Source organism: Piliocolobus tephrosceles, chromosome 3 (assembly GCF_002776525.5).
Source record: "Piliocolobus tephrosceles isolate RC106 chromosome 3, ASM277652v3, whole genome shotgun sequence".
Classification (NCBI taxonomy): Eukaryota; Metazoa; Chordata; class Mammalia; order Primates; family Cercopithecidae; genus Piliocolobus; species Piliocolobus tephrosceles.
This window is the reverse complement of record NC_045436.1, coordinates 134,910,796-134,932,352: the sequence shown is the minus strand read 5'-3', so window position 1 is coordinate 134,932,352 and position 21,557 is coordinate 134,910,796. Positions and strand designations below refer to the sequence as shown.

At 41.0% G+C, this 21,557-nt stretch overlaps 1 protein-coding gene and 1 pseudogene across 3 annotated transcripts in view; one reads left to right on the top strand and one right to left on the bottom strand.

Annotated features, from left to right (window-relative positions):
• Window positions 1-21,557, bottom strand: part of LNX1 (ligand of numb-protein X 1) — a 128,104-nt gene that overhangs the window by 14,745 nt on the left and 91,802 nt on the right. For both annotated transcript variants that reach the window (XM_023183123.3, XM_023183124.1), the window contains 3 exons: window positions 7,846-7,977; window positions 4,704-4,881; window positions 2,917-3,145 (listed from right to left, as the gene is read on the bottom strand). In XM_023183123.3, coding sequence (XP_023038891.1) covers window positions 2,917-3,145; window positions 4,704-4,881; window positions 7,846-7,977 — 539 coding nt within the window. The remainder of the gene's footprint in view (window positions 1-2,916; window positions 3,146-4,703; window positions 4,882-7,845; window positions 7,978-21,557) is intronic.
• LOC113219788 lies at window positions 305-1,602 on the top strand (annotated as a pseudogene). The gene has a single exon (XR_003306803.1). The product of XR_003306803.1 is annotated as a succinate dehydrogenase [ubiquinone] cytochrome b small subunit, mitochondrial pseudogene (transcript).

The window sequence follows — 21,557 nt, the reverse complement described above, 5'->3', positions numbered from 1 at the left end:
GATTTTAATAGATCCTAGTTTCAGAAAGATTTTTAAAAATAAAACTTTAAAGTAATACTCTGTACTTTCACTCAGGCTCAGTTCTAAAATGTCCAAAGGGTTTTAAACTGACTCAATGCTCAGATTTTAACTGTTTAAGGACTTTTGAAAATGTACTCTACTTCTAGCAAAAGCAGAGCAGTACCACGCCCAAGGGCAAATGATCTGAAGGGAAGGAGACTTAACTTTTTTTCTCTTTACACTCTTTGGTGCACTCTGAATTTTCTATCATGTTTATTCTATTACTAATTGCTTTAGAGAGGAACGAGATGGCGGTTGTCTGGAGGCTGAGTGCCCTTTGCGGTGCCCAAGGAGGCCGAGCTCTGTTGCTGCGAACCCCAGTGGTCAGACCTGCTCATATCTCAGCATTTCTTCAAGACCGACCTATCCCAGAATGGTGTGGAGTGCAGCACATTCACTTGTCACCCAGCCACCATTCTGGTTCCAAGGCTGCATCTCTCCAGTGGACTAGCCAGAGGGCTGTCAGTGTTTTGCTCCCGGGTCTGCTTCCGGCTGCTTATTTGAATCCTTGCTCTGCGATGGACTATTCCCTGGCTGCAGCCCTCACTCTTCATGGTCACTGGGGCCTTGGACAAGTTGTTACTGACTATGTTCATGGGGATGCCTCGCAGAAAGCTGCCAAGGCAGGGCTTTTGGCACTTTCAGCTTTAACCTTTGCTGGGCTTTGCTATTTCAACTATCACGACGTGGGCATCTGCAAAGCTGTTGCCATGCTGTGGAAGCTCTGACCTTTTTGACTTCATACTTTGAAGAATTGATGTATGCCTCTTTGCCTCTGCTTTGTCATGCCATTCAGCTCACAGTAAGGAAGAAATAACAGATAAGTCCATTTGTGGACAGGCTTTTTCTCTTAATAATCTTAATCTTAAGATTATTTTCAGAATTTAATCTTTGAGGAAAAGGTTTGAGAGGAATTGTGTCTAAGAAATTGTGAGACTGAGTTCTGTATTCTGGTGAGTTAATGGGGTTGCCTCCCAGCTTCTCATAAGACTCACAGTATAACTAAACATGATATATGAGCTTTTGCCTTTTAATTTATCAATCTCTTGAAGATAATCCAGCTTTATTACTATTAGTATATGATCAAACTTCCATATTTGCACTGGGAATAATGGACAAAGGGAAATACTCATAATTCATGAATAAAAACTTTGCAGAAAATTAGACAGTGTTTAATTTTTGAAAACTTCCCTCTCTAGTCAGTAGATACCACCTACTGATGGTTACATATACTAGGGAAATTTTAAAATTAGGAAATGCTGACATCTCACATTATAAATTTCTAGATCCTAGGAAGAAATGCTTGGAGTGCTTCTGAATATAGAGAAGTTCCATTTAAGGGCAAGTTTCCCCTTGTAGAGGTATCAAAATATTTTCAATTCTAAACTGAGATTTAATTCTCAAATGTGTTCTACTTGTTCTAAAACAAATATAAAACTATAAGTAATAAATTGTTATTTTCGCACAATGGGAATCTCTAATGTGAAAATGTATCCTATGAAGATAATTTTTTTTAAATAAAATGTATAATAAAAAAAAAAAGAAAACAATTTATCAACTACTGAAGGCTCAAAAAGCAATCTAGTTCATTTTGCATTTGAGGCAGGGTTTTGTTTTTCTTAAAAAACTCATTTGAAATGTAAAAAGAGAGAGAAAATTATCCCCACCCTCAAGAAAAATGTACTAAAACTAAATGTCTCACTTTCATTTTTCCATATTTAGTTCTATGCTAGTATCTCTTCAGTGATGCTAATATTTAGCATTATTCACACATTGGAATTAACAAGATGATCATCTGAAGGCCAATAGTTTATGCTCTAATGCAGGTGAGCAAACACGAACTTGTCTGTTCTTTGAATAATTCTGTATCTAGCCATTTTGTAAGGCTAACCCCAAATTCTTCCTTGAAGTACTTAAGTGAAACAAGTAAATGACAACCCAGCTACTTCCTGAAGTTTTACACAAGAACTTCTCAGGAGCAGGCACTAAGGAGAGACGATCTAAGAAATGTCTCCAAATAAAATCCTAGCAAAGGCAAAGTGTTCTGGGGCATGGTTTTATGTGCAGCCAAGGCCACTCAAAAGACAAAACTGGCCGGACACGGTGGCTCACACCTGTAATCCCAGCACTTTGCAAGGCCGAGGCAGGGAGATTGCTTGAGGTCAGGAGTTTGAGACCAGCCTGGGCAACATGGTGAAACCCCATCTCTATTAAAAATACAAAAATGAGCTGGGTGTGGTGGTGTCTGCCTATAGTCCCAGCTACTCGGGGAGGCTGAGGCAGGAGAATCGTTTGAATCCAGGAGGCTTAGGTTGCAGTGAGCCGAGATCGCACCACTGCACTCTAGCCTGGGTGACAGAGCAAGACTCTATATAAAAATAAAATAAAATAAAATAAAATAAAATAAAATAAAATAAAAGCCACAGAAGGCAGTCAGCCTCTCTGCAAGGTTCCAGGGCTGCCACTAGCAGATCAGACAAAGGTGAACCTTCTCCTAGGTGGTGCAGCTCAGCTCCAGGGGGTATAAACACAGGCTGGGTCTCTGCCCCCTCTGTCTGTCTGTGGAGTTCCATGCTACATGAACAACCTACACAGCTGTACATGGCAGTCCTGTGAGCTCCTCAACCTGAATGCCAAACAGTGTTTCCACATTCAGGCTTTCATCCTTGCCCTAGAATGTCCGCATGCATTTTCAGTTACAAATGGGAAGAGAGAATTATTTCACTGTCCCACAATCAAGACTGGGTCTTATTAAGATGCTAGTGCCATGAATCAGCCCTAGAGAGTGAAAGAGTGGTTTAAGAAATGTAATCATTTCCTCCCACGCCCCTACAGGCATGTTGCGTCGGGACTTACCGTGGTAATTCCAGCCACATGACCCAGGATGGGGACCAGTCACTGCGTGGGGCCATGTTGTGGTTGGAGTCCAGTGCTGCTGGGCTGCTGCAGTCTTCCTGGGGCTCATACTGTTTAACTTCCAAAGCTTTGAGTACTATCGAGGATGATGTTCTTTTCAATAATGCCACTGCCTCACTCCGGCTAACCTCTGTCAGTTCGACCCCATCCACATTCAACAAAATGTCACCTGATGGCCAGAGAAGCAGAAGCTATCTTGAGTGAGAGCACAAACATGACTTCTGCTTACAGTGCCAGGGGGTAGGGGCTGACTGGGATGCAGAGATGCAGAGGGTAAAGGTTTTCTTTGTTGACGGGAGGCTGGGTGCTCACACAGCAAATGGTAAACAGTGTGTGCATTCCAAGGTGCTGTTAAGACTTGTTTGGGGTTTTCTAAAGCACACCTATCGGTGTTTGGCTCTTGCTGAAGGAAGGAAGGAAGAGAGAGAGGAAAATTAGTCTTGTTCCCTACTTAATCAAAGAAAACCTACTTTTTCACTCTTTTGTTTCTTGTTTTTAGCATAAAGTAGGAGGATGTGGCAAAAGCTCCAGCATTTGCACAGAGCCAGGCATGTAGTAGACATCCAGTAAATATGGATTGAATGAAAAGAAACTACCCATGAGAGTGTCTGGCAGAGGAGTCTTGGAGCTGCACTCTTAAAGAAGCAGAAAGAACAACATTTTCATTGCCAAGGTGAAAATAGCTACTACTGGTTAAGCACCTACTATGTGCAAGATCATTTCCATACAGATCATATAATCCTCTAGCTCATGTTCTGTTAACAAGTCATTTGTTAACAAGCCACTGTGTTTGGCCTCATCATTCTCCACCCAGGTGTTTTGCAGAAAAGAGAAATTAAAACATACATCTCTCCTATTTCCATTTTCTATTCTTTTATACTCATCCTGTTTCTTTCTGTCCCATTTTGCTTATCTTTCTTATACAGAATAACCACAGCAAGAGCAAAAAAATAGGAGGAGAAAAAAGAGAAAGGCCCTGAGTCCTTTCTGACCCAAAAGAAGCATCTTTCAGCCAGCTGACTAAATCTCTTAATACACCATCCCCCTATGGCTCCTCAGGCTCAGCAACTGTACTTGGGAAACTTCAATTTATCTTTTGAATCGGACTTTTAAATGGCATAAATCCTCATCCATCCGAGCTACCCACTTGTATGAACTGACAATATTATTAAGGATACATATTTGTAGAGGCAAATTTGATATCATCTTCCTTTATTTATTCAAAGTAGCCCAGAACATATGAGCTTAAAGTAGTGAAATACTTTTCACCCTGGGAAAGTATCTAGCATGATACTTTCACTTAATGAGTATTCATTGAATCAAATCTATCAAATGAGTTTTTCTATCTAATCCACATAATGGAATAATTCATGAATTAGTTTCACCACTGGATCAACTCACCAAAGAACCATGTAGAATGAATGGAACTAAATTATGCCATTTAATAGAGGCAACTTGCTCATAACTTTAGCAGTTCTCTATTAATTCCTAGAACTGTTTGGAGAGTCCACCTTTACTTGCAGGCAAGTTGGTCTGCAACTAAGAAGAGTGCAACCTGGTCTAGTATCTATACTCAAACCAGTCAAGGGCAATGGGTAACAAAAGTCCTGGCTGATCACTTCCACATTCTCTCATTAATTTTGAAAATAGTCACCTAACACAACAAGCTAGTAATTTCTCGTAATACTCTGCCACCCGAGTGCCTTTAACATCCCTTTACTTTTTACCTGTTTTTATTCTTCCATCTCTGCTTATGACTCCTCCAGGCTCAACACTGATGACATAGATAGGCAAATCCCATTCTCTATGTGACGCCCCCCCCGCGACGGTCATGCCGAGAGATTCGCCGGGGTCTTTTTGGATATTTACCACCTTCTCATGACAAGTAATTGTAGGATGGAGGGGCTGAAAGCACAGACAGAAAAACATGGCACATGAATTTACAACTCCGGTAGTTTTTGAATGTAGAAAATGCAAAGTGGGTTTCCGTTGTCTAAATGCAAAAACTACCAAAACTGCATAAATTATGAAAAGTGCATAAACACAACGGTGGTTCTTGAAATCACAGAGAAAGACACATGGAAAGAACCCTCAACTTATTCACCCCAACCATAACAGGGTTACATTGTCCCAAATTCTATAGGTTAACTCAGATAAAGTTTACATTTCAAAAGGAACAAGTAAAAATGGAGGAAGGAACAGATTAGAGACCATTAGAAAAATACATTTCTAAAATATTTTTGGTGGAGACAAAGCCTTGCTTTATTGCTCAGGCTGGTCTCAAACTCCTGGCTCCAAGTGCCTTGGCCTCTCAAAGTGCTGGGATTATGAGCATGAGCCACTGCGCCTGGCCATGGAGGAATCTTAAGTACACAGAGTGAACTGCACTCAGAAGTTCGCAAGTGAGTCATTTATTCCTGATAGTAGTGAGTCAGCATTTCAGAAACACTGTCATTTATGAGTATCAGAAACTTTTCTAAGTTAAAAAAAGTAACCATATTTTATAGAGTCTTCTTTCACACCTGCTCAGTACTTACCAGCCTTGCCTGCGGTAAGCAAGTGATGTTTAGTTGTGCACTGAGGGGCTGGATGCAATGGCTGAAATACCACTAGTACGACATGTATGCATGTGTTCTGTGTCTCATGAACCAATGTTCATGACCATTTCCTTTCTCAGTCAGAAAGAGACCAATGTCAGCAATGGAAAAAAAAAAAAGAAATAATCTGTGAAAGCTTCACACCTGGGGTTACCTGACTTTGGCTGGAGAGGAGGATAGTTATGTATGATAGAGATGACTTTTCTATCTTTTCTCTCCATTCTCCTCACCCTACTTTGGACACCTTACAATGTTCCTTGATGTTTAAAAACATAATTTATGATAAAATAGTTTAAGCTAATTAAAAACACGATGGGTACCTGAATATTTCTCAAACTATAAGATGTATTTCTATTTTAGAATATTTGCTTTGGATATTTAGAATAAAACATTTTAGACAAGTAACAAAGCATAAAGAATAACAGAATGACCTACCCATGTACCTCAAAACCCTACATCAGAAATAAACATTCCATGTGCACTTAGTCCCTCTATGACTCTTTCTGCTCATAGTCCTTTCCTCCCCACAGAGGTAAACCATGCAAAATTTGATGCCTATCATTCCTTGACTTTTTTAATTGGCTAAAAGTTTTCTGTCCCACAAATCCTGCTTTGTCTTCTTTGGTATTTCTTTGAATTGTTTAAGCTCTTATTTTTCAAAAGCTACCTAGTTTCCTAAACCAAACAAAATTTTAGTAAGAACATAAAAACTGAAATCATCAAAGAATCATATATGTCTTAGTTTTATTTTAAATATGTTACTTTTTTGTGAGGATATTTCAGAAGGCAGATAGAATATAAGTTAAAATGGAAATAATTACAATTCCCACTAAGTCAATTTGTATGTTTCCAGGAATTAAGACACGACAGAGGGTTGCAGCAGAAATGTGATCAGATCCTCCCCACTCTTTCATGATGAGGAGGTGGAAGGAATTATAAAACCACAGTGCAGATGGAGGCTACCTTTTCCATAATTTGATGACTTAGAATATGACATATTCTAGTTAATTCAACTAAAATTAGTTAATTGGATAAAAACTTCAATTAAGTTAATAAACTAGTTTTCCATTAATAAAGATGATCAGTTAAACTTAAACATTAAGCATTCACTAGCAAAAAGACATCAGGGAGTCCTTATCTATAAAATGTTTTAGTGGGATATATTTGGTCTGTCTAGACTCCTTATTGTAAATAAACATGTAATTTATGGATTTATGAGGCTTGGCTGGCTGGAGAACCTGGAAGGGTGTATAAACTTGTAGGCTCTGTAATTAACACAGCATACAGCAGAGAGGTTCCAAAATAAAAAATTTGATATTGTTTCTGTATGTATTACTCAAAAACTCAATTTGTAAGCTATTCCAACCAACATATAGATCGACGTGGAAAGAAAAGGGCATTCCCTACTCTCTGTTGCAAGAAGAATGAGCTACCTTTAAGAATTTTTTTTAGTTACAAGTGATGCCATGAAACCAGAACTCAGGAGAAATGACTGAAAGAAGCTCATTAGCATCACAACAGGATGCCAAGCTAAAGCCATAGGACTCTTAATTTGAACTAAACAAGGTTTGTGTTGCTTAAACACGCATCTAAATGAAGAGGTTAAGGCATTGCATCTAACAGAAGCCACAGAGAGAAGTACAAATTGGGCTGCGTCACTTCATTTAAAGAGAGGCTGCAAACTGGTGGCCTGAAGAAGGAATTCCACCCACAGATCCACAGTGTTTTAGAGTTTTCTGGATTGAATGCCATATAACATGTGCTCTCTGGTTTGTCCCAATCCCCAACACTCCCTAATGTTACATGAGCTTCAAGTGTTTAAATTATCTTCCTGGGCCCTTCAGCAAACACAAACAAAAACTAAAAGTAGCCGGGAAATCACTGATTTCTAGGCAGACTGAAAAATTCAAAAGCCAGAAACCAAGCAAACTGTTTGCTTCATTTCAAAGTGAATAAAATACAGACCTTAAAAAAGATGACTCTTGGCCAAAACATGACATTTATTTGGCTTAGGCTAGAAATCAGGTCCCTGTATGAGGTCTACATGATCAGGTTTCAAAACCTTCCTGCACCTTCCTCTCTCCTGCTTGGATGGGAGACACCTGTTATCTCTTCAAGTCTTAAATATGGGACTTTGGGCTTTTAGTTTTACAAGTCAAAGTGTCTGTTTAAGTAAAAAAGTCCCGAGATGACACTTAGAAATGTTAAAGCAAGCAGCCTTCCCAAGAAATAGCTCCTTGCAGGAGCAGGGGACCTGCCCTAGAGGCCTCACCTTGGGAGTGTTGCTCCTCTCCCCTGGCCCTGGGGACCAGCTGCCATTGCTGTTCCAGCTGGCTTCCTGAAAGATGTCAGGGCTCCGCCGAACCCGGCGGGACACGATGAGGTGAACACGTCTTTCACTGGCCTGGGCAAGAAGACATAGGTATTAGCCACTGTGAGTTTCCATCCACTGCATCCAGCACCAGGGGCTTACAAAGACATCACTTTGATTATACCATTCTTTTATGGCAAAACCTGGTTCCTAGTTTGTGGGGTTTTTTTGTTAATACCCATCTTGTAATTTGGCAACAGCATAAGAGCTCTTTCCTTTATCCTTAAACCAGGTAGTGAACGTTGCTCAAAGGGAAAATCTAGGGAAGGTTTGGTTCCTTCCAGTCTTTGAAAAGGCATCATTAGATATTGCTAATTCATTTTTAATTAATGGTTCTACCACACACAAGCCATGTCCTAAGTTCTTGCCAGATAGAATTAGGTTCACAGTGTAAAGTAGCAGCCAAAGCAAAGGTCTGAGATCAATGGTACACAGTAAAGAAAAAGAGATAGAGTTAATGGCAGTAACCTGCCACTGTAGGAAGAGAAATCCTGAGTCCAACACTTGCAAATATTTGGGCATAGGAAAGGTTTAGCACTTTAGAAATATGGGGATGACTTCATACATTAATATGTACAGCCTAATCAAAATCCTTTACCTTCAATTCACAATCACAAAGACATGGAATCAACTTAAGTGCCCATCAACTGGTGGGTGGATAAAGAAAACGTGGTATGGTATATACTATGGAATACTACTCAGACACAAAAAAGAATGAAATGTCTTTTGCAGCAACTTGGATGGAACTGGAGGCCATTATTTTAAGTGAAGTAACACAGGAATGGAAAATCAAATACTGCATGTTCTGACTTGTAAGTGGGAGCTAATCTCTGGGTATGCAGAGGCATACGGAGTAATATAATGGACTTTGGAGACTCAGAAAAGGGGAGGGTGAATGGGGTGAGGGAAGAAAAACTGCCTACTGGGTACAGTGTACACTATTCAGGTGACAGGTGCACTAAAATCTCAGACTTCACCATCACACAATGCATCCATGTAACCAAAAACCATGTATATCCCTAAAGCTATTGAAATACAAAATGTTTAAAAAACTGCAAAAGAGTAATTTGCCTTGATTCTTTATTTCTTATGGAACTACCACTTACTCTGACTGCTAATTCTCTCTGCTGTGTACATTGATATTTGGACAGGCATTCAGAATAGCAAATATAGTACTTATTGGAAAGGTCCACTCCACATGATTGATATGGTTTGACTGTGTCCCCAGTCAAACCTCACCTTGAATCATAGCTCCCATAATTCCCATATGTCATCGGAGGGACCTGGCAGGAGGTAATTGATTCATGGGGGCGGGTCCTTCCCATGCTGCTCTCGTGATAGTAAGTCTCATGAGATCTGATGATTTTAAAAATGGGAGTTCCCCTGCACAAGCTCTCTTGTCTGCCACCACGTAAGATATCCCTTTGCTCTTCCCTCCTCTTCCACCATGATTGTGAGGCCTCCCCAGATATGTAAAACTGTGAGTTCATTAAACCTTTATAAATTATCCACTCTCAGGTATGTCTTTATTAGCAGCACGAGAACAGACTAATACAATGATACATTTACAATTTGTCTTTCTGCCACAGATTAGTTTCACATGTGTCAGGTAGTATGGGTCATTGTTCCAGAATTGCTGACCATTGAGATTTCAGAGCTGCAGGTCATTCAGACTAAATCTTAGACCTATGAAACTCACATAAATGGAGCTCTCTGGTGGCCTACACTGAAGTAGCCAGCTGACCTCATTTATCTCTTTAGTAAAAGCTGAAAATGAATGAGATATGAAAGACTTGATTAGAAAGGTTCCCAAGACAGACCTGGTTTAGGGACAAGGGAGACAGAAGAGAGAGGAGTAAGGTTTGGTGGTTTCTGTCTTCATCCCATCCCTTGTCCACTCACCACCACAGCAGAGAAGAGGCAGTGACCTGCCAGCCTTCTTCCTATACAGGGATGGTTATTGGGCTAGAGGAGAAAGTCAGGTCATGAAATGAGGGCATTGAAATTCCATGCTCTTTTCCACTGACTCAGACAATGGGGGTGGAGATATTTGCTTCCTGCCTGCTATGGTCTGCACATGTTTCCCCAAAATTCAGATGTTAAAATCCTAATCCACAACATGGTGGCATTTGGAGGTAGGGCCTTTGGGAAGTGATTTGGTCATGAAGGCAGGTCCCTCCTAAGGGGATTAGTGCCCTTATGAAAGGGGCTGGAGGAAGTTTGTTTGCCCCTCTACCATGTAAGGACAAAGTGAGATGGTGCCATCTGTGAGGAAGTAGCCATCCCCAGACACCAAACCTGCTGGTGTCTTGATCTTTGACTTCTTGACCTCCAGAACTGTGAGAAATAAATTTATGTTGTTTATAAGCCACCTAGGATAGTGTATTTTGTTATAGCATCATGATGGACTAAGACACTGCCTTTTCTACATCTTCCTTCCCAGAGCACACAACTCACTCACTCTCAGGAACTAGGACCTTGTTTTAAAAATCTCAAGTAAATACACTTTAGGAGGCTGAAGCGGGCAGATCACTTAAGGTCAGGAGTCCAAGACCAGCCTGGCCAACATGGTGAAACTGTTTCTCTACTAAAATACAAAAATCAGCCAATCATGGTGGCAGGCACCTGTATTCCCAGCTATTTGGGAGGCTGCAACAGGAGAACTGCTTGAACCTAGAGGGTGGAGGTTGCAGTGAGCCGAGATTGTGGCACTGCACTCAAGCCTGGGTGACAAAGCAAGACTCTGTCCCACCAAAAAAAAAAAAAAAAAAAAAAAAAAAATTCTTAAGTAAAAACCACCCACTAGTGAAACCATATTCCTATGGTTGTCTGACACTAACCAGTCCAAATCTTCACGATTTTGTGTTCTTATAACACTTCTTCCCAGGGCTCTCTCGAAACTTAGGGGTCATGATTTGGGTGGCTGTAAATTAAATGAACTTTTAGAGACAACTGCCTGGGTACAGTAAGAGTGTCTATTGTAACATCAAAATGGATGATCAGCCAGGTGAGTTGACTTATTTCACAAAAATTAGAAAATCCATCTGAAAAGGGCTCAAGAAAGAAGTTGAAGTCCTCTGCCCCATGCCCTTCACACAAAGCCCGACCATCACTTCTGATCTCCCCAGCCAAGGCTAATGTGCCCTTCCTTTGTTCACCTATCTTGAATTCCCTGGTGTTTCTCATCACATATAAAGCTTGTGTCTGAACATAACAAAAATAAAAAGCCCAGGAAACAATTGTGAAGAAAGTTGACATGAAGAAGGATGGAATTAGCCAACTAAATCCAATTCTTGGAAGAGTATTTTGTAAGAGCTGTGTCTTTCTTTGTACTGTAAGCCTCCCTTCTTCTAAATAAGATTATCTTTGGGAACTCTCTAAAGCAAAACTTACTAAAAGAGGAGAAGTGGTGAACATTCAGGTCAAAACCCCAATTACTGAGCTTGAATTTGCTCTCTTTGGGGAAACTCTGATGTTTTGAAGGATCCCAGCAGAGTGTCCGTAGGCCTGCAAATTGCATCACGTTCATTTTGGATGAGGAGCAGCCACATGATCTAAGCACCTCATAAGAACTTAGAAAATTTTAGACTTACACATCGAATCAACTTGCCAGGCAAAATCCAAATTGCCAAGGAGAAGCCTGCAAGAACTATTTAATTCACATTTTCAAGGACAAATTTCTCACTGGATTTTCAAATGCTGGCTTTGGTATTAAGTTGTTGGCAGGAATAACACTACAATAAATAACTCTGGTATCAATTTACTTGGAAAGAAATTCTCTGCAAGACTGGATCTGTGGCTCTTACCAACCACCTTGTAAACTCACAGGAAGACTTTGTTTGATGCACTTTTGTGGTGTTTGAAGATATAAGGTGGAAAATGGGCTAATATGCTTGTCCTGGCTTTAACTCCTATCAGGAGCTGGATTCAGTGTAAAGAAACATCCCCTAGCTCTAGAGAATCTTTCTTTCCACTGGTATGAATGTGGTGTGAGTGTGAGGAGGGGGAATATGGGGGAGACACAGAAAGACTGAATGAGAAAATGGCAGAAACTTGTTTATTTTACACCTACATGGTATGTGCCAAGAAAGTGGATACAGCAGATCTGTCTTTCCAGCAAGCAAAGAATAGCTTACTGCAAGAAAGAGGTAAGACAGCTTCTCTCTTGCATCTCTTGGGATGTTGCAATTTGGGCAAAAGGATGGTTTAGCAACGGTGGCTACCTTAATTAGAAGGCACGACTTAAAGTTTCCTCTCCTCTCTCCCTTAAGAATCCTAGATTGTGATCTAGGCAAATTCTGGACACACTGGTTACAACCTGCATAGCTTGACTGCTGTACCATATTCTTTCTCTCCCAAGAGCGCAAGCATTAGACTATCTCTCTCTTTTCCGCCCTGGGCCAGTTCCCTCCTTAGGAAACTTGGTGGTCCTCCACTCCTGGGAGGGCACCATATTGATGCCAAACTTAGTGAAGACACCCAATCGGCAGAGTGCACTACAGCCCAGAGCTCCTGGGCTCAAACGACCCTCCAGCCTCAGCATCTGGAGTAGCTGGGGCTACTTCACCCAGCATCCCTCTCTCTTTCTACAGGCAAAGAGGAAGGGGTTCTGATGCCATCCATGTTCTTCCCTGTGGACTTTAGCTTATTGGCAGCCTCCTGACAAGCACTCTGTCCCCAAGGCTGATCTATGCCTACCCTGGGCCAGACACCACACTGGGAACCTTGAGGACATGGTTCCTGCCCTCCTGGATTGTTTCCTACTGCAGGGATAGTCAGATGGGAGTGCCATGAAAGAGAAATAGCGAATATACTTAAGGGTTTCCAGAGGTGGGACCGATTACTTCTGGCTGAGGAAATAGGAAACATCTAATACTCAGAGAAAAAAGAGGGTTAAAACTAAGTAGCATTTGTATGGAAGGACTTACTTTCTGTCATTTTGTTTAACGACTGCTTTTCTCTGTTGAGATTTGACTCAAAACTGCCAGTTATATTTATATGATGGAACTAAGCATTTTGCAGAGCTGTACACTGGAGCACAGGGCATCCTTCTACTTTCTTGGCATTGCATGAATCCACACAGTGGCTAAGAGAAGAAAAACATAGTCCAGAAGCCTCATTTATATGTACCCATCTTTAAATAACAAAGCCTATCTCTTACAGCTGGAAGGAGTCTGGGAGCATTGCAGTGTGATCTCTTGCTGATCGATCATCTTCCTTTGTGTTCAGCCTGCAATTGACTCTTTGCCTTCCAAAATCCACTATGGCTGATGAAAACTGCTCACACTGTCAGGGCGTAACATAGATTTGCAACTTCCCAGAACAGAGAGATGGGAGTCAAACATGCCACCACACAAACAGCAGCATTTTGTAGAACTGTACACTGGAGCACAGGGCATCTTTCTACTGCCTTGGCACTGCATGGGTCCATACAGTGACTATGAGGGCCAGTGATAACGTACAGGGAGAGAAAGAACTGGTCAAGTACCTGTTCTCATCCAGCCAAAGGCTTCACCTGCTCATTGGCAGAGAGGGATTGGAGTTAAGCCAAATGCATGACAACGTTTGCTGCCTTTTTGACATATAGGTATATGCTTAAGTAGAATGTATAATAAACTATGTAAAATGCACTGGGTTCATTCATTATTGTGCTTCTCATATGAGTTTTGTAAAGTTTCAAGTTAAGAAAGTTAAGAGTTGCCACCCTCTCCCCACAATGCCCCAGGGTATTATTCTATATACACACACTTGAAAGGAGACTCTAAACCCACTGCTGGGCATCAGGACTGTGTTGTTCAGAGTAGGCAGACCACGTACATAGCTTCCTTTATAGAATAGCCTTGGTCCACAGGAGACTCATGCTTGATTGTGTGGGCCCCTTGTTACAGAGACAAGTGAGAGCTGTAATGCAACTGATAACTATATAAGCTACTTAAAGAGTTCGTCCTCTAGGGTTTCATCATAAACATGTTTTACATATTTTACCTGATATTTTAATAATCACTTAAAAAAATTTATCCTGCATTCCTCATTGGTTTCTTTTCCAAGTGTCTCAGAATGAGACACTTTGGCTTTAAATGATTTTTCAACATATACTTGTGGGGATAGCTCTTTCTACACTGTCTGTGTTGCCCCATTTTAGAATCCCTTCCAGCAACTGTTCAAGTATCATTCTCAGCGAATCCATCTTGTGCTCACAAAGCCCTGGGAAATTGTGAAGGCACTGATTCCATAAAATTAGAAAGTCAAAGACACACAAGAAATGTCAGACATCATCTCATCCAACATTTTCTCAATAGCCTATAATTCAATTTCCCTAAAAATTCCTCGTCATGTTGTCACCCAGCTCATGCTTCGGTAACCCCAATGACAGGGAGCTCACTGTATCCCAAGGCAGCACTGGCCATTTTTAGATAGCACTAGTTAGAATGTTTGTCCTTAGGTTGAACTTAAATTTGCCATCCTATTGTTGCCTATTGGTCTAGTTATGTTCAGTAGGGCAACCCCACATCATTTTCCCTATGACAATCCTATTTGAAGATCACTCTCATTGCCCTCTCTTAGTTCTTTCCCTTTCCAGGTCAACAATTCCTAGTTTTTTCCACATTGAATATCTTTTCAAGTCATCTCAAAAATGTAGTAAGTTCTGGACTCGCTGTAATAAAGTTATGTGTGTGCACATGCAGAATAGAACCCAGAAGATGAGTTCTGGTCTGTCCAGTACAGAGTAGGGTCTTTTTTGTTGATGAACCAGTTGCATGGAGGATCTCATTAATGGTGTTTCAATTTTGTCATTTGTACAAGCATAGGGGATTGTCTCTATGTTCTATGAATCCAAAAATTCAATAGATTCCTGTCTTTACCTATGGATTAATTGAAAGGTGACAAGGAGATATTCAGGACTGCACTATAGGGCAAATTATAGCAGAGCAGCCTTCCCCTGAGACCACATGATGCCATACAGACCTTACATGACAATACAGACAACTGGAAGCATCAGAACCAAATGATATGCTAGAAAAAATCAAAGGCATCAGTCATTCCTGTTGATATGTCAGTGTATTTCCCAACAAGGTATGGAAACAGAATCCTTCCCCTTCCCTTCCTTCCAGTAAACAAAAGAACTTCCAGGGAAAAAAAATCCTTCCATTGAGCAATGAGTTAGAGGCTCCAGAAATATAACTCTAGAATGAATTAATGGTGTACTATAAGTTGATATTCCCTATAAAATGGGTTTGGTCAGAGCAAATCTGGTCTGTGTTGATTTGTTTGCCATTGAAACTTTGGATCCCCAGCAAAGCGCCTGATATATTATTAAAAAGTTTATGAGTATCTCATGCTGAAGAGGTGGTAGCTCCTTCAATGAGCTAAAAGCAATCAGTCTGGCCAAGGAGAGAGGAAATTAAGGAGGCTTTGAAGAAACGTAGTAAATAGGATCTTAAGATTTGATCAGGGTGGAAAAGGAGAATTAGGGCAGCAATATGGTTTGTTTTTCCCAGTAGACTATAGCTCCATGTTCATCCTTATGTTCCCAGAAGCATATATCTTTAGATGCAAAGACATTAATGATAATACAGATGGTGACTTATATGGGGTCATACAGATGACAGTGACAAGGGCAAGACACAAGGATTTAGTTCTTGAGTCCCTGAATCTGCTGGTGGCTGAGTCAGTAAAATGACTCAGCATCCTTGCCTCATACACCATTTCTTTTACGATATCTAAAAGTTACTCTCATGATTATGTTCTATAAAAAATATGTATTTGGGGGGATATGTGGGTTAGAGGAAGAGTAGTGAAGTTTCAAGATCCCCTAATATTTGCAGTGTATAGCTGCACATAATGTTCACTCATGAAATTCTAAGTTGAAAAGCTGTACAGTTTACTAAGTCACACCCTGTATCAAGAATGCATAAAATTTGGAGCCCTATACAAAAATCATTTGGACTTTGAGAATTCAGCTCAAGGAGATTAAAAAATAATCTATAATCATGTCTATGTGCATTAAATTCACCACAAAACCATGGTAAGACAATTTCTTTAAGTAGGGATTTAATTCCAGATTAAGTGTACTGATCTGTTAAAAAAAATACCGATCTATCAGGTTTTATTTCACTGGTGATTCTCACTGGCTCCGGGGTACTTGAATGTTTACAGTACCATGAAAGTTCTACCCTTTTTTGCAGGTATACAGAATTCATGAGCTGGAATCATGTATTTAAAACGCGTGTAGGTAATGCAAGTAGTCCATTATGGGTTTTGTGGCTCTGTCTGAAGGTCTATCTCATTTAAAAAAAAAAAAAAAAAAGTTTGAAGAGCCTGTTGTCAAATATTCTTTGATGAAATGAATTCTCATTTAAATATTGATTCATATAAGGAAAACATAATTACACATATGTCAGTATTGATGAAAGCTCATATTATCATCAGCTCTGCAAATGGCTTTGAGTATTTTCAGTTTCTTCATCGAGTCTGGAATTGCCTGGGAAAAAAAGGCTTAAGAGGGACATTCAAATTTGAATCTTTGGTCCATTATTTCTTTGTTCTCTTATCTTAGCTACGACATATGACAGTTCCAAACAGCTGCCTCTTTCATACAGTTATTCCAGTCATTATGCCCAAAACACTTGAGAAATTGACAACGGAGAAAAATAAAATTGTACTTAGTTGCTACATAAGTCATCAGCACCATATTTGAGGCTTCTATTCCATAAGGACTTTCTTCTTAAAAGGACCTGGCAAACCCAGGCTGCTGCTGAGTAAGCTGAGGTTAGAGCTCAACATATGTAAAACTGGTCAAACATAAAATGGTTATGGTCTCTCTGTAATAACTCTTCCCTGAAATAATGCAGAAAAAAAGCTGAATGTGGGGTACTGGGAGAGAACATGACCAAAAAACATGTTGTCTGGGAATTTCTTTGTAAGGCAAATGTGATTCATGGAGTAGACATACAAAGGCGACGTAGTCAAGGATTGGTTAGAAATTTGAGTCTCAACCTTTGAAGGGTATTTAGTTTAATCCCCTCAGCCTGGTGTGTGTTACAAATATCACATAAATAAAATCCACTCTTCAGAAATGGCATGTGATTGCTTAGCTAGGTTTTTCCAGCATTCCGTGTTTTCCATTTCTTTTTCAACTAGCTTTGCTCCCATTTTTTTAAAAAGGTTTTTCCTGCTTATAAAGCATGTTGGCTTTGTTTAGTAAGCAAAAGAATCTTTTAGTAAGTCCCAGTGTTAGGCAAGATTTTATTTCATAAATTAACTGTCTCAGGGAAGAAACGGTTTTTGCTCTTCTGTTATTAATCTACAAAAGCAAAATGCCATATGTAGTCAAGATTTTTCCAAATGACATGATGAGTAAGAATTTTTCTTTTGTTTATTGCGAAGTATAGTTGGCAAACATTATCTCCAGAATGTGAGTTGCACCAATTGACCTGCAGAGGGAGTTAACAAGTGTAACATGAAAAAATACTGGTGGTCACCTAAAAGGCTACTTTTCAAAGTGAGAAAAAAAAAAAAAAAAAAAAAAAATAATGCTAAGAATGCAGTTTCTTCATAAAGAAATACAACGGACTCTCCCTTTTTCATGTGTGAAGGTTTTCATAAACATAGTATATTTTCTCTTCACATTCATTGACCAGCTAATGCCACCTGCCTGATGCTGACTTGGTTGTTTTGAGATCAAAGGTAGGAATACATTCCAAGCTCTATGAAGCCAGCAACTGTACCAACCTAGTTCACGATGGTACCACACACCTCTTGGCACAAAGAAGTTGCTCAGCCAATACTTACTGAACAAATTCAAGGGGACAAAGAGTAGATACGATATCTTGGGGACAAACGGCATGTGAAAGCAGATTTGGTGCTTCTTTGGTAAATAGTTTGATAACCAATACCTAGGAGATAAAGTTAATGTATGAAATGTATTTTATATACACATAGATGTTCATAATTTGACTCCGCTTACTCATTTGGCAAACATTTATTGAATGCCTGCTATTGCCAGCCATTGCTTTAAGTGCTGAGGATACAATAATTATTATTTTTTTTTTTTCTTTTGAGACGGAGTTTCACTATTTTTGCCCAGGCTGGAGTACAATGGCACCATCTTGGCTCACTGCAACCTTCGCCTCCCAAGTTCAAGTGATTCTTCTGCCTCAGCCTCCCAAGTAGCTGGGATTACAGGGGTGCGCCACCACCCCTGGCTAATTTTATATTTTTAGTAGAGATGGGATTTCACCCTGTTGGTCAGACTGGTCTCGAACTACTGATCTCAGGTGACCCACCCGCCTCGGCCTCCCAAAGTGCTCAGATTACAGGCATGAACCACTGCGCTTGGCTGAGGATACAATACTTTACTGTACTGTCTGGCAGGTAATATTAGTTGGTAGGCGTTGAAGCGTATTGTAGGATAAAGTGTCTATGAGCAGAAATTGACACAATTCTAAGTAGAACTGACAGTGAAGAGCTCTCTGACAGTTGAGGGGAGACCTGAATGAACTGTGGGAATGTGGCAAATGGAAATTTAGAAGATTCTTCCAGGTAGAGGAACAGCAAGAACGCCAGGCCTGAGGCAGAAATGCTTGAAGAGCAGCAAGAAGGCAATGTGGCACATGGTTAAACATGGGGAGAATACTAGACATCCTCTTCTGTAAGAAATGAGGTTGGAAAGAGAACAGAAGGCCAGGAGACGTATGGCACTGCAGGCCATGGTAAAGATCTGCAACTTTAACCTAAGTGTCTCAGGAAGCCTCAGAGGGCTGAGAGGGAGAGAGTGGCATCCTGACTGGAGTGGTTTGGTAAACAGCTCATTCTCTCTGCTGTGCGTAGAGTAGGAGAGAGATGATTAAGTGTGGAAGGCAGGAGGCCAGCAGAGGCTCTGGCCATCACTCAGACCAGGTCAAAATGGGGTGAGGGAGGGAGACGCTGAGGGGAGTCAAAGTTCTTTTTGGCTCAAGTCACTGGGTAAACAGAGGTGCCATTTTTATAGACTGGGAATGGCCTAGGGCAGAGCATGTTGGGCAAGCGGTGGAATGGGAGGAGCCAAGGGTTCAATTTTGGACATTAAATTTGAGATGCCTTTGCCATATCCACAGGAAGACATGAAACAGGCATCTGGAGGTGTAAGTGTGGTCAGAGGAGAAGGTGAGGTGGGCACATGAATTTGGGAATAGATGGTGTACACCTCAGAAAGAAAATGTCCCTTTTTTGTTTGTTGTTTGTTTGTTTGTTTGTTTTTGGAGACAGAGTCTTGCTCTGTCCCCAGGCTGGAGTGCAGTGGTGCGATCTTGGCTCACTGAAACCTCTGCCTCCCGGGTTCAAGCAATTCTCCTACCTCAGCCTCCCAAGTAGCTGGAATTACAGGTGCCTGCCACCACACCTGGCTAATTTTGTATTTTTAGTAGACATGGGGTTTTACCATGTTGGCCAGGCTGGTCTCGAACTACTGACCTCGTGATCTGCCCACCTCGGCCTCCCAAAGTGCTGGAATTAAAGGCGTGAGTCACCGCACCCAGCCAGAAAATGCCTCTTCTAACTCTGGTTTTGTCCCCCCCCCCCCGCCCCCGATCTACTGGGCATGAGCTCGGGCCCTCTAGGGCAGATGAGCATCCATAGGGGCCGAGAGCCACCTTGGAACTGGGACACCACCAAGCAGCACAGCTCAGGGGCTAAGGTACCATGTGTGTTTTCTGCCCTGGTGGGCAGAGGGAGAAGGCTAAGTCCCCTTGTACCCTCTGCCTCAGGCTGCCCAGGTCTACAATGACAGTAATACCATCTAACACTTGGTCCTCTTCCAAGAAGAGGGATAAGCTGCTGTACAGGACAGTGAAGAGAGTTGCCAGCACCTGGAAGAATCACATAACGAGATCTCAGGTGCAGGCAAATTTATTTGTGTTTAAATAACCGAGTCCTTGAGAGCAAGCAGTCTTTTGATGATCACCCTTTGTGGAACTTGGTGTAGGGCTCCGTCAGTTACTGCTGCTGACTTACTGCCTATTCTCAAAGTATGAAGACTTCAGTCACTAAATGGAAGTTGACATAGACTTGCTGGATAATTGAGAATACTTTTTAAGATAAGGCCTCTGGATCTTGCCTTTCTCCTTTCAGCTCTCCACTGACTTTAGAGAGATCATTCTGGAAGATCATGCCATTTCCTTTCCTAAACCGTTCCAAGAATGCCCCCATGGCTTTGTGGATAAAGTCCAAGGTCCTTAGCATGGCTCGCAATATTTCACAAGATCTGTCTCTTGCCTCATCTATGGCTGCTTTTTAAAATACACACCCCAGGCTCCAGGTACTATTTATCATTTCCCTAATAGGCTGATATGGTTTGGCTGTGTCCCCACCCAAATCTCATCTTGAGTTGTAGCTCCCATCATTCCCACGTGTTGTGGGAGGGACCCGGTGGGAGATAATTGAATCTCGGGGATAGTTTCCCCCATACCGTTCTTGTGGTAGAAAGTCTCAGGGGATCCAATGGTTTTATAAAGGTCTTCCCTTTTGCTTGACCTTCATTCTCTCTTGCCTGCTGCCATGTAAGACTGGCCTTTCACCTTCTGCCATGATTGTGAGGCCTCCTGAGCCATGTGGAACTGTGGTTCCATTAACCCTCTTCTTCTTTTTAAATTACCCAGCCTTGGGTATGTCTTTATCAGCAACATGAGAATGGACTAACACATGGGCTATTAAGGAAATGTTCTTTTGTCCTGTGTCTCCTTAGGATGACCCTTGCTGACTTATACACTGGAGAACTTCAGCTCATTCCTCAAGCCCCAAGTTCAAGATCTTCCTCCTCTGAGGAATTCATAGACCTGGCCAAGCAAAAACCTCCGCTGTGCCTGCAGCAGCATCATACTTAATTTTTCCATTGCAGCAGTGTTAGACTTCATGGGCAGTCATTTAGATAAAGTCCAGCTTTCCTGCTACACTGGTGGATCCTTTGGAAGAATAATCTAAGTGGTCCTCCCTCCAACTTCTGCATCTAACCCACGGGCACGTAAGCAGCAGAACTTAACAGATATTTACTGGATGAAGTGAATGAATGGGTTAGAACATAAGAGCCCAGAACAAAGTCTGTTCTTCTAAGAATAAAGCTCACAGCTTATGAAACGTCGCTGAGACACAGCACTATCAGAGCATTACACTGGGTGAAAAAAGCCAGTCCCCCATGTCTATATATGTATTCATTTATAGAACATTCTTGAAATTCAAAATTATAGAAATAGAAAACAGATTAGTGATTTCCAAGGGTTAAGGAGGACATGGGGTGGGAGGGAAATGGATGTGGCAATAGAAGGCAATTTTTATAGGGATCTTTGTGGTGATGGAAATATTCTGTTATGACTGTTAATGTCAGTAGCATGCTTGTGATGCCATACTACGGTTTTACAAGATGTTAACACTAGGAAAAACAGTAAAGAAACATGGGATCTCTATGTATTATTTCTTACAATCACATAGTAATTGATAATTATCTTAAAATAAAAAAGTTAAAGAGAAGAAATTTCAACAGTGACCTGACAAAGTCAACAAAATACATGCGGGTGCTTGATGACATTATACTGGTCAGAAAAGTGGATTAGTTTGAACAGTCATGAACTCTACTTGCCTGA